Consider the following 27,453-nt stretch of genomic DNA (forward strand, 5'->3'; position numbering starts at 1 on the left):
TATCAGTGAAGCTGACCGGTGTCCACTGATAAAAATTAAAAGAAAAAGCCACCCAAGAGGGCTGAAGGGCCTGCCTCGTCGGGGCGCCTGTGCCTGAGAGCAGGGCCTTCGGGCCTTCTGTCCTGCTGTGGTTTCCTGTCTCAAACGTCAGGCGAGGGGCAGGCAAGGGCACAACGAAACGCGCTCCTCAGGGGTCTGGGGTGCAAGCCGCCTCGGCGGCCTCAGCCCCTCCCTGGTCTGTCCCCAAGGTCACCGCCCCCTGCAGTGCAGCCCATGGAAACTATTCTCAGCTTGTTTCAAATGATAGGATTCCGTGGCTGTCGCTCGGGGGGACTTGCCCACAGGTGTGCCCAGGGGACCCCTCAGGCTAGGAAGGGTCTCCAGTGCTCCATGCCACGGGACCCGCACTGCCCAGCCTGTGAGCTGGGTCTTGGGGCCATGATGCCAGGAGAGGCGTTACTCACTTGGCGGGAACACCCTGAGCAAGCTCGCCTGTCACTCTAAATGGGATGCCACTCCCTGCACATCCCTGTGCTGTGAGCATGGATGGGACTCACTGCCGCAGTTTTCCTATGACAAAGAAGCTATTCCTGAGAAATCAACTTGCTTATTTTAAAAACAGATGTGGTATCTGTGTTTTCCCAGGAGCTGTTAGGAAGCTCACAGCCAGGCCTGCAGTCTGACCCCATGGAGGGAACTGGCCTGGACAATGCGTCTGGTTCCTCTTCACCCAGCCTTGTCTGCCCCCCCCCCCCCGCACCCCTTTCCTCACGAGACAGTCCGGGGAGGGACAGTACCTGACCCCAGGCTTCTCATTTGAGGTCTCCAAAGATGCCCGCTGATGACCTCAGGTCAGATGGAGCTCGGGGTGGCCAACACTTAGCGCTGGCCACCGCTGCGTGTGTGGAGACTCACGCACTTTAGGATGTTTCCTGAAGCGGGTTCCTTATGCATTGGGACAGATGGGGCTCCCTCTCAGCACCCTCCCACTTCGAGACTGGTGTGCCCCCCCTGCACCTCACAGCCAGCTGTGGGGAGCCGAGGCCACAGTGCGAGTCCCACGTGCTGCTGACCCGGGGGAGGGGCGCACTCCTGGAGGAAGCGGGCATGTGCATGCCAGCTGTGCTCTTGGACTAGGACACCTGACAGGTGTTCTAACGAACATGACTCTGCATGGCCATGGGGGTGAAGTCTAGCCCAGCCGGGAGGTGAGGGACCGAGGGGGGGGTGAGGTGGGGGACCGAGGCCTTAGCGGTGGCCTTGGGGCAGCAGAGAACAGCCCTAGGTCACAACTCACCACACAGGTGTCCCAGGGCTTTGTTACAAACCCCCCAGAGCAACGTGCCTGGCCGACACCTGGCAGAACCAGAGGCAGCACCGGCGAGGTCTGCCGAGGCTCCACGCGCACTGTTGTCACCTGCAGAAACCAAGGGGGCCCCCTCCCGTCCTGGCCCTGGAGAAATGACGAGCCAGGCGCAGCCCCTCGGGCCACGGTAACAGTCAAAGCACGTTTTATTGCCAGTCCGACTCCAGCAGGAGGGAACACTACACTCCCAGCAGCAGAGCTGGCCCACCCGGTCAGTCCCCCAACACTGCAGCCACTCCCGGGGTGGGGGGCGGGGCAGGAGCGCAGGTTTGTTCCCGTCCGTCCTCCAGATGGGACAAGGCGGGCCGAGCTGGCCCTTCGCTCAGCGCAGTGGGGTTCCTGGGCTCTTTCTGGCTGAGCTGGAATCACCCTGGGACGGGGGGTGGGGGGCAGCAGCCAGAGCTGGGCCCCCAGGTCAAGGGGAAGCCAGATGGGTATGGAAAACAGGAAGCGGGCAGTCACCGCCGTCAGCTGGAACAGACTCCGGGAGCGAAGGCACCTGTGCCTGGCAGGTGCTGGGCCCTCGGCCACGGCGTCCGCCCCGCCCGCCTCTCCCCAGCAAGGGCTGGTCCTCCTCAGTGACCCCACCACCAGTGCCGCGGAGCAAGGCCCCAGGAGAACGGGAACACTCCGGCCCACCCTCGGACATCCTGCTTTGCCTGAAGCCACTCCGGGTCCTGGGGCCAGGGCGTCAGCGCCACCGAAGACCACACGCCTAGCGGCCAGTTCGCACACGTCCCCAAGAGCTCTGTTCATCTCACCTCAGATCCCCGAGTCCAGATGGCGAGGGAGGCCCTGGCCGAACCCCCCCGGCCCCACCTGCCCGTGTGCCGAATACAAACTCACGAAGCAGCGCTGTGGCGTGGGACGCGACGGACGCGCCGTGTATTTTCCGAATTGTGGCTCAGGCCGCTGGGCCCCGGCCGCTCTCGGAAGTTCCTTTTGCAGATAAACACATCCAGAACTGCCCCGTCGGCCCAGGTCCCATGGGCTTAGCAAGGCCAGGCCTCGGGGTCAGTGATCCAGGCCGTGGGGCGGGGGCCTGGGCACCTGGCACAGGGGCTGATGCCTTCTGCTGGGGACAGTGCCCCTCGGAGCCTCGGCCAAGCCAAGGTAGCCACGTGAGGCCCCGGCCCGCCAACCAGCCTCCCGCTGGGCCCCGCAGAGCCTAGGAGTTCACGAGCTGAGTCGGGCAGACACCGTCCTTTTTGTCCAGCTATAGGGGTTAAAGGTGAGGGGCTCAGCGCACATGGCCAGGAGTGCGTGACGGCCCAGGCCAGGCCCTCTGCACCTGCCCCTGGAGCTGGGGGCGGCCGAGCCCTCCCCCCGCGCTGCTGGGACAGCACTTTGCTCCTGCCGGTCAGTGACCCCTGACCTTCCCAAGGCCCTGCGCCCCCAGACCTGGGAGCAGGGACCAGGACGAACTCCCCAGGGCCCTCCCATCCTAGCGCGATGCCTGACCCCTGGTGGTCCTACCTGGTGGTCCTGCTTAGGGGCCAAGCTGGGCTTCTGGGCCAGAGGCGGCTTCCTGGAGGTCCCACCTCGGGGGACGGCGCTGGGCCGGGCTGGCTCCTCCTGGTCGGGCGCCCCCACCACCCCGGCCAGCACATAGTGCTGCCTCCGCAGCTCCCCGAGACGCACACGCTCCACCTCCAGCGTCTTCTCCAGCTCCAGGACTCGGACCTGCAGCCCCGCACACCGCTCAGCGGGCCGGGGCCTCTCCCCAGGGGGCCCGCCCCCACTCGGAGCTCAGCCCCAGGAGGGACAGACACGGGGGCCCGCCGCGCGCCAGGAGGCGGTACGGTGGGCATGGACACCTACCTGGGTCTCCATCTCCTGCTTCTTCAGCTTAATGAGGGACAGGCCGGAGAAGTCCATGGTGTCTGTGGCCAGAGAGGGGATAAGCGTCTGGGCGCCCACCCCACCCCCAGCCTCGACCAGGGGCCAGCACTCGCCTCTGTCCTCGATCTGCTCCTGGCCGGACTTCGTGGAGGCCACCACGTTAGCGGCCATCTCGTTGACCGTGCGGGAGCACTCCTGCAGGCGGCTCAGGTTGGGGCTGTGCTTGTCGGCCTTCACCTGGGGGCGCGTGGGCGAGGGTCAGGGCGGGCCCCCCGGGATCGCCCCCGTCCCCTGGCCCCCTGGCCACACGCAGCGTGTCCCCTGTCCACCAACGCCCGGAGCCGAGCCGCGCCCGGAGCCTCACCTTGGAGGCCGCCACCAGCTGGGCCGTGCTGGCTGCGATCTCGTGGGAGCAGACGATGAGCTCCTCGTACTTGCCCGTGTGCAGCACCACCTTGTCGGCCGACTCCCTGGGGACGGATCGGGCAGAGCCTGGGTCTCTGACCCCATGGAGAGCTGCCCCCCCCCGCACGCTCCCTGCTGCCCTCCACCCGGGGCGACGTACACCAGCTGCGTGGCCCCCCAGCCCACAGCCTTGGAGGCAGAGATGAGGCCTTCCGTCCAGCGCGAGTTCTTGGCATAAAATTCCTGCTGCGTGGCTGCCCCCTAGTGGTGACAAGAGGGAAGGCAGGGCCGGAGAGTCAACGCCATCACCTGCGGCAATGGGTGCTCACGGCCCCTTCTCCCCTCCCGCCTGGCCCAAGGCAGCACCGGGGATTCAGCTGCGACTCCCAGGCACACGGTGTGCACTGGGGGGTCTCTCGTCGCTGGCACTTCAGGTGTCTCACGTCCAGCTTAAGCCACAGGGTGGAGTGGTCGGGGATGACGAGGGCCCCGCAGTCATGTCCCCTCCAGGAACTGATCCTTGCTGCTGGCCCAGCTGCGTGGCCTGCCTGACAGGGAAGGACCCCGCCTGGAGGCCCAGCTCACCCTGCCACTCTCCACGATCTCCTTCTGCAGGCTGGTGGATGTTGTCACCAGGAGCCGAATGGCCTGCCAAGACCCAGACATACGTCACTCTTGGGGTGGCCATCCCAGCTGCAGAGCCCGCCCGCCTCCGGGGCCCCAGCTGGCTGCTCACCTTCATCAGGTCAGTGCAGGAGTTGAGGATCCTGCAGGAGGAAGGAAAGGGGAAAGAGGAGCGTGCAGTGTGGCCCCGGACGCCGCGGGGCTTGTCGGGGAGCAGGGCTGGCCTCTGTGCGGACAGCCGTGGGGCCTGACACTGGGTGCTTGGCAATGTGGCCCCAAAAGGCGGATGCACGGCGCTCCCCATCCTTCCTGGACAGCTGAGCGGCCAGGAGGGCAGAACCCTGCACCTGGGAGCCAGGGGAACCCGCCTCGTCCTGGGGCAGAAGAGCGCTCACCTCTCATTCACCTCCAGTTTCACCCCGGAGCTGGCGTGGCGGGCTTGGTTCATCATGTCCTGCACCAGTGACAGAGCTGTGAGCGGGCTGGGGGGTGCCGGCGTGGGAGGAAGGGGGGCGCCAGACCTCCAGGGACAGCTCCTGAGCCAGGGAGGGGAGGCCTCGTGCTGAGGCGGGTGCAGCCTGCACTTGGCCTGGCCAGCCCCCAGGGCTCCTTCGGGAACTGGAGGACCCTCGCGCTGCCCTCACCTCGATCCTCCGCACAGCGTCCTCGATGGCTGCGGACGTGGCGGCCATCTCCTTGTCCACCATGGCCCCGAGCTCCTCCTGACGCACATCCAAACTCTTGGGCTTCAGTTCCTGGGGGAGGTAGGCATCCCGCAGTCACACGGGGTACACTGACCCCCAACAACCCTGCGGGAAGCCTGGGAAAGAGGCTGGGGCCGCAGGGCTCTGGGGCCCGGGGGTGGGTGCCCTGTCCCGCCCCATGTCCCACAGACGTCCCCCACGGCACCTGGCCCACGGTCGGTGCCCCAGCTGCACAGCTCACCTGGCCCAGCTGCAGGATGCCTTGCAGGGGGGGCCGCACCAGGCCGGGCTGGGCCTGCAGCAGAGCCTGCGGATCCTGCAGCCGCCCCACGAGCTCCAGCGCCTGCGCCCCACACTCCCTGCAGGCGTCGACCAGGCCTGTGGGAAGAGGGCCGTGAGAGCCAGTGCCCGAGAGCCTGGAGGAAGCACCCACATGCGCCCCGGCCCTGGGTTTGACGCCAAGGCCTGTCTGCAGGCCCCCCCCTTTCCCTGGTCCACCATGAGCACCCCGACACCAGCCCGGGGCCCACTTACGGTCAGCAGGGTCAGTGGGGGCCAGGTGGGAGGTGGCACCACCGTTGACGATGGTGTCCGCAGCCAGATGGGAGAACTGGGTCAGGGCTGCCACCAGGGCAGAGGCGTCTGGGCAGAGGAGAGCACGAGACCTTGTCACTGCCACCAGAGTGAGTCCCGGTCGGCGCCTTACGGCGGGCGGCCTGCCCAACAAGCCCGAGGCAGGCACCAGGGCCCGGCTCAGGGGAGGAGGCGCTAGGCCAAGGTCATGAAGCTAGAACGCAGCCTAGCAGGACTCAAACCCAGGTCTGGGACCCAGGTGGGCACAGGGAAGCACACCTGTTGTGGGAAACCTCCCTCAAGGCAGGAGAAAGTCACAGCCAATGGAGCCAGCACCCAACCGCCAGCGACTTCTGTCTGCCCAGGCCCGGCCCCCACCCCCCACTCACCTGACCTGGAGGTCAGGTACTGGGCATGGCCCTTCTCCAAGGCACTCACAGCATCCAGGGCCGCCTGGGCCCTGCTCACCAGGTAGTCTGCAAGCACAAGGGGAAGGAAGGGGTGAGGGGTGGACTCTGGAGGCACAGCGGGGAAGGGAGGGGCGGGGTCTGGCTTCCCCAGGGCAGGGTGAGACCGCCCTGCCAGGCAGGGCAGGGAAGGAGGTGGCCTGAGCACCTGCGAGGGCAGCCCTACCTGGGGAGCTGGTGCAGCGCAGGTGTAGGGGGTCGTCCAGCTTGCCCACGGCGTCCTGCAGGATGCGCTCGGCCTCGGCCGCGGTGCGCCGGAGCACAGCGAACTGCTCGTCCAGGAGCCTCTGCCGCAGCCCCTGCTCCTCAGACTCCTGAGAGGGGAGGGGCGGTTTAGGGACCCCGCCCCAGGGCCAGCCCCTCGGGGCCAGTCTGGACCCCGCTGGGGCCCTCGCTGGGTTGGAGGTCAGAGGACAGGCCAGTCCACCCCAGGGATTGTGGCACCTTCATGGATGGGGCAGACAGCTGAGCAAAAAGATAAAACCCCATTAAAATAAAAGGCAGCCAGAAGATCTGAACAGGCATCTCCCCCAAGATACACAAAAAACAATGGATGCATAAGACGCTCGCGGTCATTAACTGTCAGGGATGTGCACGTGAAAGCCACAATGAGCACCCCCCGCCCCCAGGATGGCTAAGACAGACAGCCAGCGACAAGCGTTGGTGAGGGGGTGGGGGAACTGGAACCCCCTCCCTTGGGTGGTGGGGAGGAAAACGCCTCGGCCGTTCCTCCGATAGTGAGATGGAGCTAAACATCCGAGGGAAACGTAAACACGTCCACACACGATGTGCACGGATTTTCAAGGCAGCACTGTCCATGACAGTCGGAAAGTGGAGCCACCCAAATGCTCGTCAACCGAGGACAAGCAAAACGTGGCCCGCGAGGCGTGAGAGGCCTGGAGCTCTGCCACAGGGGTGGCCTGAGGGGAAGAAGCCGGCCACTTGCATGGCCCCGTCTATGAAACGTCCCGTCATGAGAGAGGGGAAGTGGATTAGGGGTCGCGGGGGCTGGGGGAGGGGGACACAGACCCACTGCTCGTGGGGGAGGGGTCCGTCTTCGGAGTGGTGAGAATGTTTTGGAACTACGGGACGGACGCGCAGCCCTGTGAGCACACGGAGGCCCCTGGGCTCGTGCGGTCTGACCGGACTGCCTGCACCCAGCTGTCACGTGGGGCAGGGGGGCGGGGGCGCTACCTTGTCCGCCAGCCGCCCCTGCAGCGCGTCCCTCTCCCGGGAGCTGCGCAGCTGCTCCTGGCTCAGCGCCGCCTCCTTCTCCCGCACCAGGCCCTGGGCGGCCTGCAGGTCGGCCTCCCGCTGCCGCACGGCGCTGCTCAGCGCGTCCTTCTCTGCGCTCAGCGAGTCCAGCCTCGAGCTCAGCTCCGAGCCACTCTGTGAAGCCCTGGGCGTGAGCCAGGCGTCGGGGGGCCCGCCCGCCCCGCGTTCCCCCTTAGGGCCCGTCTTCACCAGCCCCATGAGGCCCCGAGCTTCCCACTTCCTGCGAGTCCCCTGCGTACTGGGTCAGAGCAGCCCCCAGGAACCCCTGAACCAACCCAGTGGCATCCAGGCAGGGCCCGCTCCCTGGGAAAGAGGACCCTGACTCCTGTCCCGTCTGACGCCAGGCGGCCCACACCCACCTGCTCCGTGTGGCTCAGGGCCTCCTGCACGCGCACCAGCTCGCCGGCCTTGGCCTCCAGCTCCCTCCTGAGCTTCTCTAGCTGGTCACTTTGCTCTTCCAGCTGGGGCGGGATGGACGGGGAGTCATGGGGACAGTGTGTCACTGGGATGATGGGGCCAGGAGGTGCAGTGGGGCGGGGCCAGGAGGCATATTGGGGCGGGGCGAGGGCCACTGAGGGGCAGGGCGAGGGCCACGGTGGGGCCAGGAGGCGCAGTGGGGCGGGGCCAGGAGGTATGGTGGGGCCGGGGCTACGGTGGGGCGGGGCGAGGGCCCCGGCGGGGCGCACTCCAGAGCCGGGCCCTGTGCGCATGGGCGACGCACCTTCAGCTCCGACTCCCGTTTCACCTGCTCCATCTGGAAGGCCAGCTGCTCCTTCACCCGCGCCACCTCCTCCTGGCTCTGCTGCTTGGCCGTCAGCTGCTTGGCCGTGTCTGCGTTCTGCACAGGCAGACAAGGGCGCAGTCAGGCACCGGGTTGGGGGCCCCCGCCCACCGGCGCTGCCCCCTGGGGCCGGCCCGACCTTCCTGAGCAGCTCGGCGTGCGTGGCCACCAGCCTGCTGTGCTGCTCCTTCAGCTTGGTGTAGCGTGCCTCCGTGGCACTGGCCTTCTCTGCAGGCGAGAGGGGAGGCCGTGACCCCCGAGCACGGCGGGGCACCCCGCCAGGGGACCGGGCCCCGCCCCCCCACCCCCCGCACGCACTCTCAGCCTCCGCCTCGCGCAGGCCCTGCTTCCGCTCGCCCTCCTGCTGGGCGGCCCGCAGCTGGGCCAGCTCGTGGCGCAGCTGCTCGCTGTCCACCAGGGCCCTCTGCTTCTGCGTCCGCTGCTCCTCCAGCTCTGCCTCCAGCGCGTTCGCCTGGCCCTTCAGCTGCGTGATGTTCCGCTGGGCCTGTGGCGGCAGGAAGGACGGGTGTGGGGGCCCTGTAGGGCCTGCGTGCGGGTGGGCCCCCCCACCCGGACCCCACCCCCCGCCCGCAGCCCCTCACCTCCAGCTTGATCTTCTCCAGCTCAGCGCGCAGCGTCTCCACCTCTCTCTTCAAGGTCTCGATCTGCAGGTCCCTGGGGACAGAGGTCAGGCAGGGCTTTCTGAGGCCCGCACAGTCCTGCACTCGCGTTCAGCCCGCCAGGAAGAGAGGACCCAGCGCAGGAACCGACGGGCTCACCGGCGGCCCCCGGGTGTCCCGCGCTCATGTCCCCCGCCCGACCACAGCCCCGCGAAGGCCGTTCCCAGCCCCCTCCGCGGCTGGCACCCTGGGCCCTCACCTGTCGTCCCTCACGGAGCCGTTGGGGGGTCCAAACGTCTGTTCAAAGAGGTCAGCCACCACCTGCCACAGCGAAGCATGATGACCCCCGCTCCAGCCCAGGGAGGGGAGGGAGGGAGGGAGGGTGGGCCAGCCAGCCCCGGCCCCAGGCAGGGAGAGGGGCCGCTCACCGCTGGCTCCCCGGCGGGGGGGCCCGTGCCGATCTCGATGAGGTTTTCCGGCTCCTCGTCCTCGGTGGTCTCCTCGGGGATCACCACCACCGGCTTGATGTGCTCGGCCAGGGCTGAGGCCCGCAGGAAGTTGGGGGGCCCCTGTGGAGGCCAGACTGGTAGCTGCTCAGCCGTCCCCCAGGAGTCTTCCCTCTGCCACCCTCAGAGTGCCCCTGGGGCCCTGGCAGGCAGCCGGGGGCGTTGGAGGGCATGGGGGCCAGGGCAGGGCCGGGGTGGTGTCCCGGCCGGTACCTCGGGCAGCCGGGGGATCTGGATGAGCCGCTTGAAGTAGAGCATGTCCGCGGCTCTGCGGAAGAAGTTCCTGAGGCTGTGGGGAAGGTGCAGGACGTGACGGGGGCGCCAGGACCCTGGAGCCGGGCCCCGCCGGGCAGCCCTGCCCCACCGGTACCTGTGAAACTGCTCGTGGAACCGGTCCCTGTGGCCTTGCAGGGTGTCCGCCGGGAGACCTGGGGGCAGCGCAGGCTTAATGCTCGGCGGCTATGGGGACTTCATGCTCCCTCCCGTCCCCTCCCACTCCTCCACATTCTAGAAACTGTCACAGGTCAGAACGCTGCCACCTGGCCAGGTCCCTGCTGGGGGTGCTGAGCAAGGGAAGGAACTGTGAGCGGGACGGGCGGTCCCCTGACCACAGCAAACCCGCGGGGCCTGGCCTGGGCACACTGCAAAATCACGTTAGACCCGAGATTGCCCTGTGCTAACATTCGACAGCTTGTACGCCCTAGGCCAGCGGGTCTCAAAGTGGGGCCTGGGGACGAGACCCCTCCTGAACACTCCGGAGACGCGGTGCCTTTTCGCACTGGTCCCGGCCAGCACGCGAGGCATGAGACGCAGCACCAGACTGGGTGCAGCGGAGACGGGCGGCGGGCGGCCCCCCTCCCAGGCCCGGCCTTCGAGAGATCAGCAAACACGCACGACCACGCCCCCTTCTCCCCGAGTCTTTGTTCTAGAGACCCGACTTCATAACGAGGATGTTATTTACGTGTGTGGGTAATGAGCTTATGTGGTTAGTTTTAATTTAATTTCTTGATGTTAAAGTACGTGCTGGTCAATGTAAGCTGCGCGAACACAGCCCGCTGGGGCTCTGGACGGACCTCGGGGCGGGGGGCGGGGTGGCCGGGGACTCACAGGAGTGCAGCTTGAACATGAGCTTGACCGTGTAGTGGTAGAGGTGGCTGCAGTCCTGGATGACCTGGATCAGGGGCGCCAGGCGGCACTGGCCTGAAGACATCTGGGACACAGCGATGGCTGTGTTGAGCTGCCGGAAAACTGCACAGGAGAGGGGCGGGGGAGGGACGTGAGCGTGGAGGGCCGGGAGACGCAGGCGCCGGGCCGGCCCCGGTGGCAGCCCGAGTGACGGCTACGGTGTGGAACACGGCTCAGCGCAGGCCCCAAGCCATCACCTCGTGGCGTCATCACAGCACCCTGGGGCAACAGCGTGGGTGGCCTGCTTTACCACCCCCAGCCATGCAGTGGGGCTCGACCCCAGGTCCTCGGACACCAGCACGCTCCTTGGATGGGAGCCCCACGTGGTGTGGCTGCCCGACCGAGGCCCAGTGCTCCCTGGAGCGAGGGTGACAGCAAGGTCAGCTGGCCCAGCGTCTCCCGAGAGCCTCACGGGGTGGTTCTGAGACAAGTGGCAGTAGCAGCAGGGTTGAGTCAGGACTGGGCTCTGCAACCCTAGGTGACCTCAAACCGCACTGTACCCAGGGTCGATCGCCCCTGCCCCTAACAGTCAAGCCTTCTGTCAGAGCCACCGAGGGGAAGGGACATGCAGGAGGCTGCCTCCCCCGCGGGCCTCTCGTCTGTGCAGAGGACGGTGACGCTGGGCAGGCAGCAGGCCGGGCGGGGAGAGTCGCCAGGACTCCCACACGGGACACTGGTCCGGAACGGCGGGCCCCCGGCTCCGCGGTCCTCGCCTCGTCCGGGCTGGGCCCGTCTGCAAACCTCCACGGGAACAGGAGAATGCCCGGAGGGAAGGGGTGCAAGAGGAAGACCTAAATGCCGTCCCTCATCTTCTTAAAACTTAATTTTAATTACGCATTGTGTCAAGCACATTTTCCTAGTAAAAACATCAAAATGCATGTGAAGTGCTATTTCAGTTTTTTTTTTTTGAGACAGCCATTTCTCCACTGAGGGGCGCTCAAGACATTCCCCCATCTTTGGCTGCCACAGACGGAGAGGCGGAGATCCTCCACCCGGCAGGGAGATGCTGGCACAGGCCATCCACCGGGGCCACTCCAGCATGCTTCATTAAGACGTCAGTGTGGCCGAGCTGGGGCACCGCCCGTGGGCTTTCCCCACCCTCCCTCGTGGGGACCGCTGCCCGCCCACACTCCCCACACTCGGCCTACACCCCACAAAGCAGCACACGGCGGGGACAGCGTAGGACTCAGCTCCTGGCACACCTCTGCCAGGACACAGGCTGGCAGCCGCGCCCCTGGACACCTGCCCGCTGCTCCCTGGTCGGTTCCGGGGCGGGCGCCCCTGGGGCTGCCCACTGGTCTGCCCAGCCTCAGAGTCCAGGCCTGGGAAAGCCAGGAGGCTGCCCAGACCCACCTCCTTCGCACTCCTAATTTGCCCTTAAAAAGGCATGTGCTTCTCAGCCTCCCGTGAAAAGTGTGAGTCACCCACAAGCTATTCTGAAGCTGCCACCCAAAACAATCACCTCTGCAGCCCGGGGGGCATGTCCTGGCCGGGGACCGCCGGCTCCCGGGCTGGGACGTCCAGCTTGACGCGGGGCCTTTTACAGCAGAAAATGGGCAAGAGGACCCGAAGCCGCCCTTCCCGGGGGAGCCTGGGTTGGGACCTGAAGAGGCATCTCCTGGTGCCCCCCAACTTCCCGCCTCGGCAGGAAGGGTGGATTCACTTCGGGGAAGGACACCAGAGACCGTTCCCGGCAGGGCCTGGCATCCTCTCCCTTATGTTTCGGGGGCACATGGAGCCCCCCACGCCTAGTCCTGGCAGGGGCAGGGACCCCCGGGGGCAGGTGCCTTCAAGCAGGGAAGTTAGGCTGGCGAAGACGCAGCAGGTGCCCAACCCACGCACTGGGGAACGCCACCCGGGCGCCTCACCTGACTCGGAGAGCTTCAGCTCACAGTCCATGTAATCGAACATCTCCACGGTGAGCTGGAAGCTGAGGTGGGGACAGGGAAGGAGGCTGAGCGACAGTGGCGGGGCGCCCCAGCCGGACCCCCCGGGGGGAGGAGGGGCCGTTCACCAGCACACCGCTGCACAGGACGACGTCCTGCAGCCCGAAGTGCCTGAGCCCGAGCAAACCCCGCCTCAGCTTTCGTCTCGGCTCCCGGGAGCATGGCCGTCGGCCCCGAGCCACCACGTGCGGGAACCGGGCACGGAAGGCGAGGGACCACCGGGGCCACTGAGGGGGAGAAGGGGGCCGGCCGGGCCGCTGCGCCGGCCCCAGGGACTCACATGTTGTTGACGTCAGTCCCGGCGGCCTTCTCCAGCACCTCGTCCGTCACCTCTAGGCCCGCGGGAAACTGGGGGTGCTGTGGAGAGGACACCCCCACTCAACTGCAGCCCACGTTGGCTCTGGCCCAGAACCAGGCCTAGCTTTTGAGGGAGGGGACGAGGCCGGATGAGCCCCCAGACTGCGGCACTGCCATCTGCCCTGGGTGCGGGCAGAGGCAGGGTGCAGGCGCCCGGAGGCTGAGGAGGCGGGGCGCGAGGTCCCGCAGGGCGGAGCCAACGGCCAGGCCGAGCCCCGCACCCACGCCCCTGCGGATGCCTCAGGTGCCAACCTCCGTGATGTCCCAGCATCCCTCCCTTCGCCTTGGGTCAAGGTCGGGGCAGGACGGAACCCACCCTCCTCCGTGGGAGTGGAGGGACGAGCCCGGGGTCCCCCAGCCCCACGACGCCCCACGCAGGAGACTACCTTGAGGTGGAAGGAGACCTTGGTCAGCAGGAGCCTGGTGTAAACGCTCACCAGCTGCCCGTACCGGTCGTGCAGGTGCCCCTGCGGAGGGAGCGGCCGGGGTCAGGGTCGCTGCCCCGAACGTCCCGAGAACCCACGGGACCCGGGTGCTGCAGCGCGGGCCAGGGAGCCGAGGTGGGGAGACAGAGCTGACAGCCGAGTGCCGCCCCTCCGCCCACCCCCCAGGCGCCGCTGCTCAGCCTGCAACAGCGAGGAGTGACGCCTCCCCAGGGCCTCGCCAAGCCCTCTCGTCTGCAGCTCGCTCTCCTGTTTTCTTAAATCTGCTCCTTGTCATTCTCGCCCAGGAAACTCTTGTGACAAGGGCGTTCTTCCTCCCGGGCCGCGGGGCCAGGTCCGGGTTGGGACACTTTATTGAAATCCTGGCGGCAGCCAGGGAGGCACATTCCGACACTCGCATGTCCTCATCCTCCCGGCTGCCTCCCCCGCGGGGAGGAACCTTCTGGGGAGCTTGCTGGGGACGCGGGTTTCCAGCCCCGAGAATCCAAAGTGGCCGGTGTGGGGGCGCCGGGAGTTGGCGCCCCTCACACTGCTCTCGCCACATCCCCCCACCCGCAGGGACTTCCCGGCTGGTGACTTCTGGAGCTGGAGGCCCCCAAGGTACGCGTCTGGAACTTCCCGCACCAGGCTTCCTACAGCGAGGCTGCACCTCGACTCGCGAGGCTCGTTCCCCGCCGCACCGCCTCCCCAGACTGCTGCCGTGAGAGGACGGGGTGCTGCTGTCGCTCAGCCCCCCGAGTGCCAGGGCTCCTGAAGGCCGGCGGGACTCGGACGGGGCCGCCCGCGAGGGCCCCCGTGCCCACCCCGCACCTACCCACAGGTCTCCGACCTCCCGGATGTTGCTCCGGTAGCGCTGGCAGTCCTGCAGCACCTGGGGCGCAGGAAGAAGCGGGGAGTAGGCTGAGGACCCCGAACCTTGCGGGAGGGGTCCCGGCACGCGGAGGACAGCAGGCGGGGCGGGGCAGGCCGGACAGTCTTTCATCGCAAAGGGACACTGCTCTCCCGCGCCCGGGAGCGCCAGGCCTGGGAAGCACGCGGTGGCCAGAACAGGGGCCGGGGCCCCCGCAGGGCCAGCAGGCAGCGGCTACTCACGTTGGGGTGCCCGTCTCGAAGGACCTTGTGGAGGACGTGGCAGAACTTCCAGCTGAGGATGGAGCTGCTGGGAAGCGGCAGACCGATGGCATAGGACCAGAAAGTAAAGGCCCCTTTCTCGTGATGAGTGCCCAGAATGATGCCTACCAGAGTCAAGGCCAAGCGCAGGAAGCAGACTCAAGCACGGGGCAAGTCGGGGGGGCACGCGGCGACCCAGAGACTCACCCCACAGCCGCCGCGCGCCCTCCCGCATCCCTCCACATCCGCCCCAGGTCACCAAGAGCTATGGTTTTCAGCCGGGGGCAAGACCAAGGGCAAGGTCATGCCCCCTGAATTCAGCTGAGCCCATGGCCTGAAAAAACAGACGGCATTCCCACGACGACACTCAGCGTCTCGGAGGAGCCGAGTGAGGCGGCCGGGCGGGCCCGGGGTCACCGGGCACGCCCCATTGGTCCGGGGGCAGACTTCGCAGAGCCCCAGCGGTCCCCTGCAGTGCCGGGCTGCTCCCCACCAAACCACGGTCGGCGAGCACGCGGGGCATGTCCTCCCCCCCGCCCCCCGGCCCCGCGTCTCCCGGGGACCCAGAGGGCAGCGAAGGATACGGCGGGCATGCTTCTCCTTCACGGGGGCCTCCTGGGTGTTGATGGCTTTGCTGATGCTGATGGCCTACGGGGGACACAGGGCGCAGAGGTCAGAAGCCCACCAGGCAGCCTTCCCGGGGAACACAGACAGGGCCAGTTCTTGCCGGACGGGGACGCAAGCGGGGACAGGCGTTCTCGCGAGCTACGCGGACCCCGCCTCTGAAGACACGCGCAGCTCAGAGCGCAGCGGCACCCGATCCGCAGAGCCGCCAGGAGCTTTCGGGGGCTGGGGGACGAGGACGAAAGCTTGTGCGGGCGGGAGCCCCCCTCCGGTCTGCGACCTGCGTGCACTTGGCTCTCCCCGGAAGGCGAGGCCCCCGGGCCCAGGGTAGCGCTCAGGCAGGGCGCCCGTGGCCTGCTCTGGCCTGGCGCGCCTCTGGGAGAAGCTGCCTGACCTGGGCCCTCACGACACTCCACGCACGACACAAGCCGCCCCCACCTTGCTGCGGTGGGGCCCGGGGAGATGACGCGAACTCCCTCCCGGGTGCGGGCAAGTCGAAGCAGCGCCCACACCACAGATGGCAGCCCTGGCCCCGCCTCGGGTGGGGGGCGGGGGGCCCTGCTGGGCCCTGGGCGAGCAGCAGTCGCAGCCCCGGGGAAGGCGCCCTCCCATCGCCGCCTGCTGGAGTCTCGCCTGTCTTCCCCAGCTCGATGCCGTCCCTTCCGAGAAGGCTTCCTGGATGTGACTGCGCCCTCGCCAAGGAGACTGCCTGTCTACTGTCATCTCCTGCCCCCTCGCCCAGGAGCGACCTCAGGCCCTGGGCTGACTTGCGGATGGATGTTTTATTTCTCTACTGGGCGCAGGTCTTCTGAGCCTCGCCCACCCACCCCGCACTGAGCGGGGGACGTCGGCGTCGGTGGCCTGAGGAGAGCTGCCTGCGAGTGACAGAACGGGGCCCTGACACGTGCAGACACCTCTCCAGGCCCACTGATGCTCGGGTCTCCCACAGTTCCTTAGCCGGGACCCATGCTGCCCTTCCCCCCACGGCCGGCCAGGGAGCAGCCGCGCCCAGCAGGGCAGGGGTTCAAGGTGCTGCATGCCAGGACGCGAGCCCCAAGCCGCCACCGTGTCAACAGGAAATCCTTGCGCTGGGCAGGGACAGGGGCAGCGCTGGCACTTTATCTCAGAGGCCCCCAAGCGCCCCGCCTCTGCGGCTGAACAATAGCAACTGCCCCGCGGCTGCACTGAGGCCACCTCACTCATTTGCGGTCTATTGTGACCTGACCTTGGGCCCGCTCAGAGATTTCCTCTGTGAGAAAAGCGGCTCCATGGGAGCGAAGGCGGCCTTTCTGATCAGACCGGCAGACCTCGGAGCTGCTGGTGCCGGGGGCTGGGCTGGGGCCGCTCCCGGACCCCCCCCAGCAAGGCAGGCTGACCTCCTTTCACACACAGCTCCCATTGTGGCCCAATTCACAGGGCTGCGGGCCGTGCTGGGCAGCGGCCACCCACCCTGGGCCCCTTGGGGGCCGCCCTCCAGCGCCAAGGACAGGCGGGGGGCGCGTGGCACCGGACCGGGGTCCTGGGCGGACACGCACAGGCTGTGCCTTCCGATTCCTGAAGTCACACGCAGACGGCCCCCCCGCCGCCTGCTCCGTGTTCACGGGCCCGCGGCCAGCACGGCCTCCCCGAGGCCTCGGCGTCCGCCTTCGCTCAGCGAGCACCTCTGAGCAGCCGCTGAGAGCAGCTGTGTCCCGCGCTGACGGCTCCCGCCCACGTGACAGTCCGGGCAGCACTGCACGGCCACGGGGGCGATGACGGGCCCTCGGCTTACCCTGTGCCGGGCACGGGCCACACGCCTCCAGGCACCAACCCTAGGAGCGGTCACGAGCCCGTTTCCCCGCCGGGAAGCCTGAGGTGCGAGAGGTCGGCTGTCTTGTCCGCACAGCCACCAGGGGCCTCCACGTGCCGAGCCCCAAAGGGACCTGCTGTCCGCTCCCCGGGCACCTCCCCTCCGCGCAGGGACAGGGCTGGGCAGGGGCCGCCCCAGCAGCGAGCAGCTGCTGGCTCCTAAGCCAGGGGTGTCCTGTGTCCGGGGTGTGCAACCCCATCCCCCAACCTGCCCTGACACCTGAGCTGGCTCTTCCGAGACTGCCACCTGGTCCAGAAGGTTCCAGGCAAGAGCAGAGCCGAAGGCCACCTGTGCAGAGCAGGTGGCCCAGGAGGAGGCTGAGAGCAGAGACCTGCCCCACAGTGCTCTCTGCTCCCCGCTTCTGAGCAGACCCCATGGAGGCTGCCTGTGAACTCCCCTCCCTCCCCAAGGCCTGCAGCTGGAGAGCAGAGTGGGGGCCGGGGCTGGGAGAGGGGAGGGGGGAGGGGAGGGAGGGAAGGGGGTACAGAGGGTGGTGGAGGGAGGAGGGGCGGGGCGGGGAGTGGGGGGCTGCCCTTGCCTGGGGCAGGGAGCCGGGCGCTGCTTACCTGGGCCTGAGGTTGAGGTTAAGCGCCCCCACCCCCCGGTCTTCCCCTTAGGTCACTCTGCTTCACCATTGGTCAGAATGTGTCCTGGGCACCCTCTCCCTGCTGGACGCGGGACCCCGACGCCTTCTGGGTCTCCGCTCACCTTGCCACCTGCCTGTGCCGCCCTGCTCACATCTCCCTGATTCGCGCTTCTCCGCGGACAGACTCGGCACCCCCGGCGGTGAAGTTCCCCTCACCGCCCCTATCCGTCTCTCTCCACCATGGCAGCACCACGAGGGGGCTGCCCTGCCCCCAGCCCCTAACGGTGCCTGGCACACGGAAGACTTCCAAAAGCATGGCACCGTGTGCCCGGCCGCCGCCGCCCTCCAGTCCCGCCCGCTCCGGCGCCCGCTGCAGAAGCAGCGCCCCGGCCCGCGGGGACACGGCGGGCTGTGTGCAGGGGCAGCTGTGCGGGCCGGAGGCTCACAAGGAGGCACAGTGCTCACACAGAGGGCGTCTGTGGCCGCCGCACAGGGCCTCGCTTCTCCTACCAGCAGCAGCGGCCAAGCCCGGTCCCAGCAGGGGACATCAGGCCCCCCGCACGCACGCCCTGGACTCTCCGCCCCACGGCCACACAGGTGGGGAGGACGTGGGCCTTCTCCCCAGCGCTGGACCCTGAGCTCGTGACGCTGACATGCTCAGCTTCTGGGGCGATGCTGAGGCGGCCCCGTCGCTGACCCTCGGTTCTGTCTGCACAGCACGGCATCCTCACGCCGGCCCGCGGGGCGACTGTGGGAAACCTGAAGGATAAGGGGGAGCCCGGGACCATCGTGTGGGTTCTTGATGGTCCTGCCAGCCTGAAAAACACTTCCGTCCTTCTGCCTTGGTACAGCCACCGGCCAGCAGAGCCAGCGGCTCTGACAGCCAAGCTTAGCCCCCCAGCTGGCGGGATCAACCGCCAAGGAGAGAAGCCTCCCGGGGACAGGAGCGGAGTGACATGGACTGATTAGGGCCCCGGGTCAGGATGGGAAACCCAGCGCTGGAGAGAAGGGTCCCGGGTGGGAGGGAGGGCAGGTGGCAACCGCCCTGGGGGTCTGTCTGCTTATCTGAGTCAGGGGAACAGCTCGCACCCCACCTTTGAGTGGCGGGGGAAGGGGAGCAGGGAACAGAGGCAGGACAGTGGCAGTGATGGCGGGTCGGGGGGCTCGGGGGGGGGGAGCTGGAGGGCCTGCAGAGAGCCGCGGGGGCAGAGGCGGGCCTCCTACACCCGTGAGGGCAGGCGGCTGAGCTGCACGGCACTCAGGACCTACGGCTCCCCTGTGCTGGAAAACTCCGACGCGTCTCCGCCCCCAGCACGCGCACCCCTCCGAGATTCTGCACCTTGCTCCGCCCAGAGCCCAGGTGAGGGGCCGGGCCTTCTGAAGGGCGGAGGTGGGGAGAATGCCCACGTGGCCACAGGCCTAGGGACGAGGAGGCTCCAGCCAGCCCGGACGCTGGCAGCTCGCGGCTCGCAGGCATCCTTCACGCCAGAGGCCTCGCTAACCGTCTAACTCAGCGATCTTTATCACGCTCAGCCAGGAGCCCGGCGCCGTGCTGGGCTCTTCACAGGGCTCTTCACAGGCGTTATCTCATTTCATCTCCCGGGGAGCCTGGAAGCAGGCAGATAGGGACACACGGGGGAAATCGGAGGAAATCGCGGCTCGCAGGAGTCACTCGCTTGCCCAAGGCCAGAAGCAAAGGCCCTGCGGGCGCGGAGTGCCCACGCCCTGCCGGGAGCTGCTCGCAGCACTTCACACACGTCGACCGGACCGACCGGACCCTCGCACGGTCCTCCCCCTCCAACCCTGACGCGGAAACTGCAGCGCAGGCCACCTGGCTCTGGTGACTGTGCTCTGGCCCCCAGGCGTCCCTCGCTGCCTCCCTGGAAGGCGGGCAGGGGCGAAGGGAACGGAGCAGCGACAAGGACACCCGCCTTGGCCCCCCCGCAGGGCCCCGCTCTGCTCTCGGAGGACCCGACCTGCCGCCACGCAGGACCCCGGGCGGGCGACAGACGGCAGCACCAGTGGCGCCACGAGGCCCATTCCCGCACCCCGGCGCACCCCCGCCCCCGGGCCTGCACCCGGCGCACCCCCGCCCCCGGGCCTGCACCCGGCGCACCCCTGCCCCCAGGTAGCTTCTGCCTGCGGCCAGGGCTGGGACATCCCTGAAGGCCTCCTTCAAGGGCCCCGTTGGGTCTCAGGGAGCCAAGACCTCAGGACGCACCTGCCCTGCTTCCAGGAACAATCTCGGCCAGTTCGTCTAATAAAAACCCTGTCTAGTGCCGGCAGAAGCCCTGGAGGTCGAGCCTCAAGGGACAGTCCTAGGACCAGGCTGGACAGAGCTGCCGGTGGCATTCACCCCTGGACAGGCCGCTTGCAGAGTCACGCCGGGGAGCACCTCTGTGGGTGCTCGTTCAGGAGACAGGAGAGCAGGTGAGGCGGCCGGGCCGGGGCGGGAGCCGCAGCAGCGAACCCCCTGGGACTCGGCAGGGATGCGGGAGTGGACAGTATCAGTAAGCCAGAGGCCCAAGCAGGGAGCTCCGGTCAGCGGCTGCTCACAGCAGCCTGGTCCCTGCCCCATCAGCTGTGACCTTCCCCCCAGGAAGTTCGGGAAGAGCCACACGGCCAGGGGCGCGGGGGATGGGGGGCAGGGACAGTCACCGAGGATGGAGCAAGAGTGTAAGCATCTCACGGGGCCACGGCTCCTTGGCCCATCCCACACCACCACTGTTCTGGAACCCCACAGCGGTTGGCAAGTGGCCAGGGCCGAGTGCCCAGAGGCTGCAGCCCGGACACCCTCGAGTCCGTGGAGTGCTGTCGGTAGGGAACAGCCTTGGGAGACCCCTTCCCCACGGGCCTGTAAGCCTGGCAGCCCATGTGTTTGGGGACAAATGCAGGTCTTCTCACTCAGTTCCACCACTGCCACCACAGCAGCCCAGACCCCGGTCCCACGCCTCCGACTCACCGGGAGCCTTCACTGCAGAAACCCCCGTTCCCAGACCTCAGCTCCCTGTAAAAACCTCCGTGTCCAGTCGGGCGGAGCACACACAGCCTGTCTGAGGGATTTAAGCATCACCTGCATTCCAGCCACGGGGCCTCCCTTCCGCTCCTCCCACAGGGCAAGCCAGGTCCCACCTGCAGGCCAGCTGAAACGCCCCTTCCTGGAGGGTCTGCCCAGCCCCACGCGGGAGCATCTGCCTGTTGACTTTCACCCAGGACATTCATTATCTGAAACCATCTCGTCTGTTTACCGTTTATTCTGTCTCTACCTCTGACCTCCAGACAGACAGACAGGGTACGAGGGATTCTGTGCGTCTTGTTCTCTATCCCGCACCTAAACCCTGTTCCTGGCTGTCAATAAATCTTTATTGGATGAATGAAAGAGCGCACATTTGAATGAACAAAAGCTCTTTCAAGTGTAAGTGCTGGTTAAATTCAAAGCAGTAAGTGTCTCTTTCTCCAGCTAATAATTTAACCACTAGAGTTAAATACCAAAGGGAACTAGAAACAATTTCTATTTTAAAAATCAACCCTGAGATGAATCAGACTTAAGCCTCCTTGTCCTGTTATCATGACGCTGAACGGCAGCCCTCGACGGGGACAAAAACGCCCTTCAAAGAGCGGGGCACGGGGACTGGCAGAGAGGTGGGCTGCTCTGCCGCAGCTTCCAGAGCGTCCGAAGGACAGAGAGACCTCATTCAGACGCCACCTCAAAGGCCATTGATGAAAGCAAACACAGGATTTCTGTAGCCAAGGGGGAGGCTAGGATGTGGTCACATGCAAAGCAGCGAGGCGCCCTGGGCCTGACCGCGGGTGGAGGCAGTGGGCTGGCGCGGTCCCGTCCCCGGCCCCGCTCCGTGCCTGCCTCTCACTGTTTCCACCGCTCAGAGACTGGAGGGCAGAGCTGGGGTGGCCGGCCTGGCTTTCTGGAGGCCGGCGTGAGCCCGGAAGGGCCCTCCCACTCACCAGACAGCCCGGCCCACTGCCACCTCTCCCCAAGTCCCGGCAGGTGTCACACGAGGAGGGGGAAGACGTGCCCCGAGCCCCACCTCCAGGATGGACGGGGAGCCAGCCTGGGCGGTCTCGTTCCCTGGGCCCTGGTGACGTCACTCCACAGACCTGTCTGCCCCACGAGCCAGGAGCCTGAGTCACCCCTGGCAGGCGAACCCGTGGCAGTTCGAGGGCTGTGTGTGTCGCACCTACGCTCTCCCCCGCGGGCTCGGGGCCTTTCGGGCCTCGCGGAGCGGCATCGCGGAAGGGAGACTCGCCGGATCCTCCGGCACCCAGTGTGTCCCCTGAGCCGGAGGCTCCTGGGTGCTGGGACACAAGAGGAGCCGCCGCCACCCTGCCTGAGGATCCTGGGGTTCGGGGGTAGTGCTTAGGGGGCTCGGAGGAAAGGCGCCGCAGTCCCTTCTCCCGTGAGCCCAGCGCTAAACGTGGGCAGCCCGACTTCCGCCCACTTCCGCGGTTCGGCGGCCGTGGATGGGGGACAGGGACATCGTGAGAACTGGGGGGCACAGGAAGGCTCGGGCAGGAGCAAAGCAGTCGGCAGCCTCACAGGCCAGGTGATATTCAAGTCCATCCTTCAGTCAAGTGGACAAGGGGGAGGGCCTGGCCGACGGCACGGCCGGCTGGGTTTCCCTGTCCCTCAGCCAAGCAGGCCTCGCCTGGCTCCAGAGTTTCCACTCCGAGCTGCTGGGGCCGAGTGCCCAGGCGGGTTTCATTCACAAACGCCCGGCCTGCCCAGGTGGGCAGCTGGCCTGGGGCAAGGTCGGGAGTCACAAGCTGGCTGCCCTAATCTCCCTGGGCTCCTCCCTGGAGCATCTGCCCAGCAGACAGGACGAGGCCCCTGGAAGCAGGGCCGGCTGTGCGGGGGTGGGGACCAGGTGTGGAGACCGCAGCTCCCCGTTCCTAGCGCGGGCTGCGCCCCCTCCCTGCGCCCACCCCACTCCCGCTCAGATCTGCTTCTCTTCCAAACAGCCGGCTCCCCCCCTTCGCTTACAGATGGCCCAGGAGGGACATGATCCCAACGTCTCTCCGTGCCTGTCCGCGCACGACGCAACAGCCAACACGTGGGTTCGCTCTGCACCAGGCCCCAGGAAGCCCCTGCGCGACCGTGGCGCGGGCGCGGACGCCACTGCCGTGCTGCGGATGAGGGGACGGGAGTGTCGCCCGCGACCGCTCTGCCGTGGCACAGCTGTCCACCTGCCACCACCTCCACTGACGGCTCTTGGAGGGGGCAGGAATGACCGTCCTCAAGCTGCAGCACACCCCCAGGTACCAGGAACAAGTCGACGGACACGGTCAATGGTCCTTGTGAACTGGACACGTCATGGGACAACCGTGCATCAAAGATTTCTCCAGAAGGGGGAGGGGAAGGACTAGCAGCTCCATCCCCGCCCCACCTGGACCAAGAGGTCCCGATACCTGGGGGCCGCGGGGGTTTCTGGCAGCCCAGAGTCAGGAAGTCAGCTGCCTGACAAGCATGCACCCGATACGGCAGAACCAAGTGGGAGGGCGCAGCTCGCCACCCATGAGCCACCCCAGCCGGGGGGCCTCAGCAGGAGAACAGCTCAGCTCACGTGAAACTGGGTGCAGTGCCCTCGGGTGCTTGATAGCCTGGTCCTCTCTCCCCCGTTCAGGAAGGAGTCTTGCCTTGCCTCTGGGTTCGGCCACTCAAGCGGTCTGTCCCAGGGGCCATGTGCAATGCGGGCCACATGGGGACATGGCGGGGAGAAGACAGGCCTGCCCCTGCCCTCGGGGGGCTTACAGCCAGCCCCGCCCCCGGGACGGCGGTGGCACAGAGCTGGGGTGTTCCGACTGTCACCACATGGTTTAGATTTCTTCCCAAACTCAGGAGCTTTTTTGGTAAACATTTAAATGAGGCCCAGAAAGGGCTTAGTGACAGAGTTAAGATGCTACGGTGTTTGTAAGTGACAATGAAGACGCAAGGCCGGGTGTGGGTACGTCGGCCTCCCCACCAGAGGTGGCTCCATGGGAGAGGAGGGGGCAGTGGGCACACGAGGGACCAGCATGTGCTAACTACGGGAGTCCCAAAGACTATGCATATTTGGGAAGAGCTTTCAAACCAGAAACCTGGGTTGAGTTCCCAAATGACTTGTCTGTGTTCTGTGGTCTGCCTTTAATGAGATTCTGAACAATTCCCGGCTGGGAAGCTTTAAAAAGTAAAAAAACAAAACAAAACAAAACAAACGATGCCCTGGGCTCCAGCCCAGACCGAATCGCTCCCACTCTGAGGCACCCAGGCACTGCCCTGGTCAAAAAGCCCCACGTATGACTGTCGGGCCCTGCCGTCCAATGAGGCGGCCGCGGGCTACTGAGCACCTGAGTGTGCGAGCCCAAAGCGATCTGCGATTCATGCTGCGTGTCCCACACACTGAGCAGGAGGAAGAGAACGTAAATGATCCCATTCGTAATTTGTAGAGTGACTACATGTTGAAATGGTTATATTTTGGAGACACTGGGCTGAAGAAAATATACCATTTAAATGAATTTTACCTGTTTCTGTTTACATCTTAACGTGGCTACCAGGAAATCTAAAGTCACACACGTGGCTTGTCCTGTTTCTATGGACAGCGCTGTCTGACGTGACCCGGGGCTGAGCAGTCCTGACTACCCATGAGTGCTAAGGTTTACGGGGTTTCGGTTCCTCGGAGGCAGCTGAAGGGACCTGTGAGGGCTTCTTCACCAGCGACACCCCCGCCCCCCCACAGTTCCTTCCCCACCGGAAACCCCCAACACCTGGGCCGTCTCGTCTCCACCCACTGGCCTTGGCCCACTGATGTGTAGCCCTGACCTGACATGACAGGAAGCTTTTGGGCTCTATTTCCATATCCCACAAGGGAAACTGAGGCCGAGAGAAGCAAAGGGCTCACAGACACGGAAAAAGGAAGACGAATTCAGCATCCCCGATCTGCGGAGTCCTCATCCATGAGAGGCCTCGGAGGTGGGTCTCCTCTCCAGTGGGAGGCCGGAAACAGTCCTCGGATTCTAAGCTTTCTGGCGGTGGGGCGGGAAGGGAGGATGATGGCTAGCTGAGGATCTGCGGAGTATGATGCCACCTGTGTTGCATTTCACGTGTATGAGTAACCTATGACCTCTATAACAAATCGGCGCAAACTCAGTGGCTTAAGACAAGAGGAACTGATCATCTTACAGCTCTGGAGGTCAGAAGCCCCGAGTGGGCCTTACGGGGCTAGAGTCGAGGCCCCAGCAGGGCTGCGTCTCCTCGAGGCGCCGCGGGAGAACCCGCTTCCTTGCCTTCTCCAGCTTCTCCAGCACGCCTGTGTCCTCCGCTAGCGGCCCCTCCTGCGTCTTCCAGGCCAGCCATCGAATCCCCCTGACCGCCCGCCCCGCCCCCCTCTTCTGAGTGTAAAGACCTCGTGATTACATTGGGCCCACCTGGCTGACCCAGGCTGCTATTTTAAGGTCAGCTAATGAGCATTTTCACATATTCACAGGCTCCAGGAATTAGGGCAGCCCACCTGTGAGGGGCCCTTGTTCGGCCCACCACCCAGTAACCCTCTATACCTTAAAACAGCCCTAGGAGGTAGATGGAATGATCTCACAGCTTCAGGAGCACAGGCCAGCCCTCAGCTCTACTGGCCTACAAGTGTTTACCACGACACCACACCATCTTTCGAATGGTATAGGCCATGTTCAAGTTCAGAGTGAGGGACTACTGTATTCCTTATTCAGAATACCACCACAACGAAAAGCCAACACTATTCTGTCACCTCCATTTTGAAAAGTGGTTTTATCACCCAAGGGACTAAACTAACGGGGAAGACCAGACCAGCTTTCTGGACACTCCCTCTAGGACTCTCTCTCTCTCTCACACACACACACACACTCTCTCTCTCACACACACTTACGTGCAACAACCACCAGTACCAGCTACCCTCCCTGAGCACTCGGAAAGGACCTTTGCAAAATAGGGTGTGTGGTAAGAAAGCTAACAGGTGAGCATCCTCCCCGCTCCCCACCTGGAGCCCACGAGGAAAGACGAGGCTGGCGGATCCTGAGGACTTAGGAGACATGTGAGCAGCATCCTCAGCTCTCCGGGTCCTTTCTGCCAACGGGGCCTGGCTGGCAGCTCACTGGATATTTCTGGGAGTGATCTAATTAAATATTAACCGTGCACAAAACCGTATTCCTACATCCCTAAGTCACTCTGAAGACAAGCAAACCCAGGCACTGAACCCAAACTCCATCTTTCCAGAAAAAAGGGCCCTGGCTGGGATGGGTAGATGCTATGAGACTGACCTATCAGAAAGTTATTCATTATAAGTAACCCTCTCAGCCTCTGAGAAGAAAGCAACATGCAAGAACAAAACGCCTTCCTGTTTACCAAACTAACCACCAAAATGCATGGACCTGTATCAGAGACTCTTTCTCTTTGACATTAAAGGTTTCCCTCGATTTATAACAACTCTTGTAAGATCTAAGAACTAGGCCCTTTAAATTTCCTTTTAGTAGCATTCAGACCTCTTTATACCTCTTCACAAACAAGGAGAAGAAAATCTTAAAATCAATGAATTAATAAAGCTTCTGACAACACCCAGATTCTCTCCACCAATTAAATTTTCTCCCCATCCTTCTGCAAGTTCCTGGCACAATCGATTGTGTATTAATGACCTTAAAATAAATGCCACATTTGTCTTTATGAGGGGCTATTTGGGTGGAAAAAACACCATAGGTCAGATGATGATGATGATGATGATGATGACCACAAAGATAAATTAATTCTTGGCCAAGCTGGTTCTAGCACTTGGCTTTCATAAAGCCTTGCTGCCCCAAGGTTTTACTATCGTTTTCACTGTTAAACACAGTGCAAAGGTTGCAGGTCAGTCCCCTTGAATTCCTATTTCAAAACGGTGGCTGTTTCAGACCGTGTGTACTAACTTGTTTTGAAAGCAACCGCAAAAGACACTGCTGTCTTCGGGGAGAGCTGGGAAGGAACCTGCTAATGGCAGCCACAAATGTCACCATCCAGCCTCAGACGGGCGGGAAGGGTCCTTTTGGCTTCCTTCATTTCGCAAGATTTTTAGGCTATTTCAGTCTTGGCTGACTTATTTTGGCAAAAAAACAAGTATGCTCTCCCCTCCCTGGGGCATAAGAACACCTCAGTGTTTGTAAAATAAAAAGGAACGGAAAACCAGAAGCACAGAAACGCCTGCACCCAGCGTTTTCAGCAGGAACACATGTCCAAATACACACCCGCGCCATTGTTTCATGTTTAAAATAACCTTCCCAGGATAGGCCATCCTCTGCAAGGGATGCGGCGCGTGGGAAGCGCAGGAAGGGGGCCGAGGAAGTTTCTGTCTGTCGGGCGCCGGTATTTAATAAAGGGGTGTGAACCTATTTATGTGTGGGGCAACGCTCGAGCAAACAAGTCTGGCTACATACGTGAAACTTTTCGCCCAGCAGGTAATAGGATATTGCACGGCCCTGGAAAACAGCTCAGGAGAAAAGGAAACAGGGAGTTTCCTTGAAAAAAATGCAGCGCTTCCCTGAGGTGGAGGCCTTTTTATAAGGCGTGGAAGGAGGGGGCAGGTGCCCGTCTGCAGCAGCCTGGGAGGGGGCACGGCCAGCGCAGAGAAACCCAGTCGGGCCGCGCCGGTACGCGCACCTGGGCCCCGCGCACACCTTGACCCCACCTGGCCCCCCGCCGCGTCTCAGCCTCCGGCCGCTTCGGCTGCCTCCACTTGGGTCCCCGTGCCCTCGCTCCCCGACCAGCTCAGTCCCCAGCCGCATCCCAGCGCGGGTCACCTCGGCCCCCGGCGCCCGCGCGCGCTTCCGGTTCACCTGCGCGCGGGGCGGCTCCGGCCGCGGAGGCCGGGAAGCGAGGGGGCGGGGAGTGGCGCCGGCGCTCCGGATGCGGGCGCAGGCAGGGCCCCGGGGGACGCGTGTGAGGGCACAGGGGAGAAGGCGCCGCCCGCCCGCCGCCCGCCGCCCGCCGCCCGCCCGCCGCTCGCCTGGGTCTTGTCGAACTGCTCGCGCTCGGCCTCCAGGCTGTGGCCCGGCCTGCGGCTCAGCACCCGCGCCGGTACGTTCTTGATGCTGTTCATCGTGCCGACGCCTGCGCTCCCGGACCGGCTCCGCGCTACTAAGCGTGTCCCGGCTGGGCGCCCGAGCCTAGGCACCGCGAGGCCGCCGCGCCCCGCCCGCCG

General features: G+C 65.1%; 1 protein-coding gene across 2 annotated transcripts; it reads right to left on the bottom strand.

Moving 5' to 3' along the window:
- Window positions 1–1,494: 1,494 nt before the first annotated feature.
- Window positions 1,495–27,453, bottom strand: HIP1R (huntingtin interacting protein 1 related). 2 transcript variants are annotated; one of them, XM_016153767.2, is made up of 32 exons: window positions 27,259–27,452; window positions 14,789–14,852; window positions 14,187–14,329; window positions 13,909–13,965; window positions 13,038–13,118; window positions 12,575–12,651; window positions 12,217–12,278; window positions 10,271–10,411; window positions 9,534–9,591; window positions 9,377–9,452; window positions 9,086–9,226; window positions 8,917–8,978; window positions 8,640–8,712; window positions 8,356–8,542; window positions 8,177–8,265; window positions 7,978–8,094; window positions 7,616–7,717; window positions 7,176–7,370; window positions 6,148–6,295; window positions 5,904–5,990; window positions 5,476–5,583; window positions 5,183–5,319; window positions 4,882–4,992; window positions 4,633–4,691; window positions 4,350–4,380; window positions 4,199–4,261; window positions 3,774–3,874; window positions 3,573–3,678; window positions 3,322–3,445; window positions 3,188–3,249; window positions 2,843–3,049; window positions 1,495–2,582 (listed from the first exon to the last, which is right to left on the bottom strand). In XM_016153767.2, the coding sequence occupies exons 1-32, from the start codon at window positions 27,349–27,351 to the stop codon at window positions 2,535–2,537; spliced, it is 3,210 nt and encodes a 1,069-aa protein (XP_016009253.2). In that variant the 5' UTR covers window positions 27,352–27,452; the 3' UTR covers window positions 1,495–2,534. The 2 variants fall into 2 exon arrangements, with proteins under 2 accessions (XP_016009253.2, XP_036076709.1); XM_036220816.1 differs by lacking the exon at window positions 13,909–13,965 and having other exon boundaries at window positions 27,259–27,453.

Source organism: Rousettus aegyptiacus, unplaced genomic scaffold (genome assembly GCF_014176215.1).
Source record: "Rousettus aegyptiacus isolate mRouAeg1 unplaced genomic scaffold, mRouAeg1.p scaffold_m13_p_5, whole genome shotgun sequence".
NCBI classification, from domain to species: Eukaryota; Metazoa; Chordata; class Mammalia; order Chiroptera; family Pteropodidae; genus Rousettus; species Rousettus aegyptiacus.

Bases quoted from the DNA above. Each gene is read 5' to 3' on its own strand.
- HIP1R (XM_016153767.2), bottom strand. From the start codon at position 27,351: ATGAACAGCATCAAGAACGTACCGGCGCGGGTGCTGAGCCGCAGGCCG. The intron at 13,966-14,186 runs GTGAGTAGCCGC...CCTGCGCCCCAG, and splicing joins TTCGAGACGGGCACCCCAAC to GTGCTGCAGGACTGCCAGCG. The intron at 7,718-7,977 runs GTGCGTCGCCCA...ATCCCGCCCCAG, and splicing joins AACGGGAGTCGGAGCTGAAG to CTGGAAGAGCAAAGTGACCA.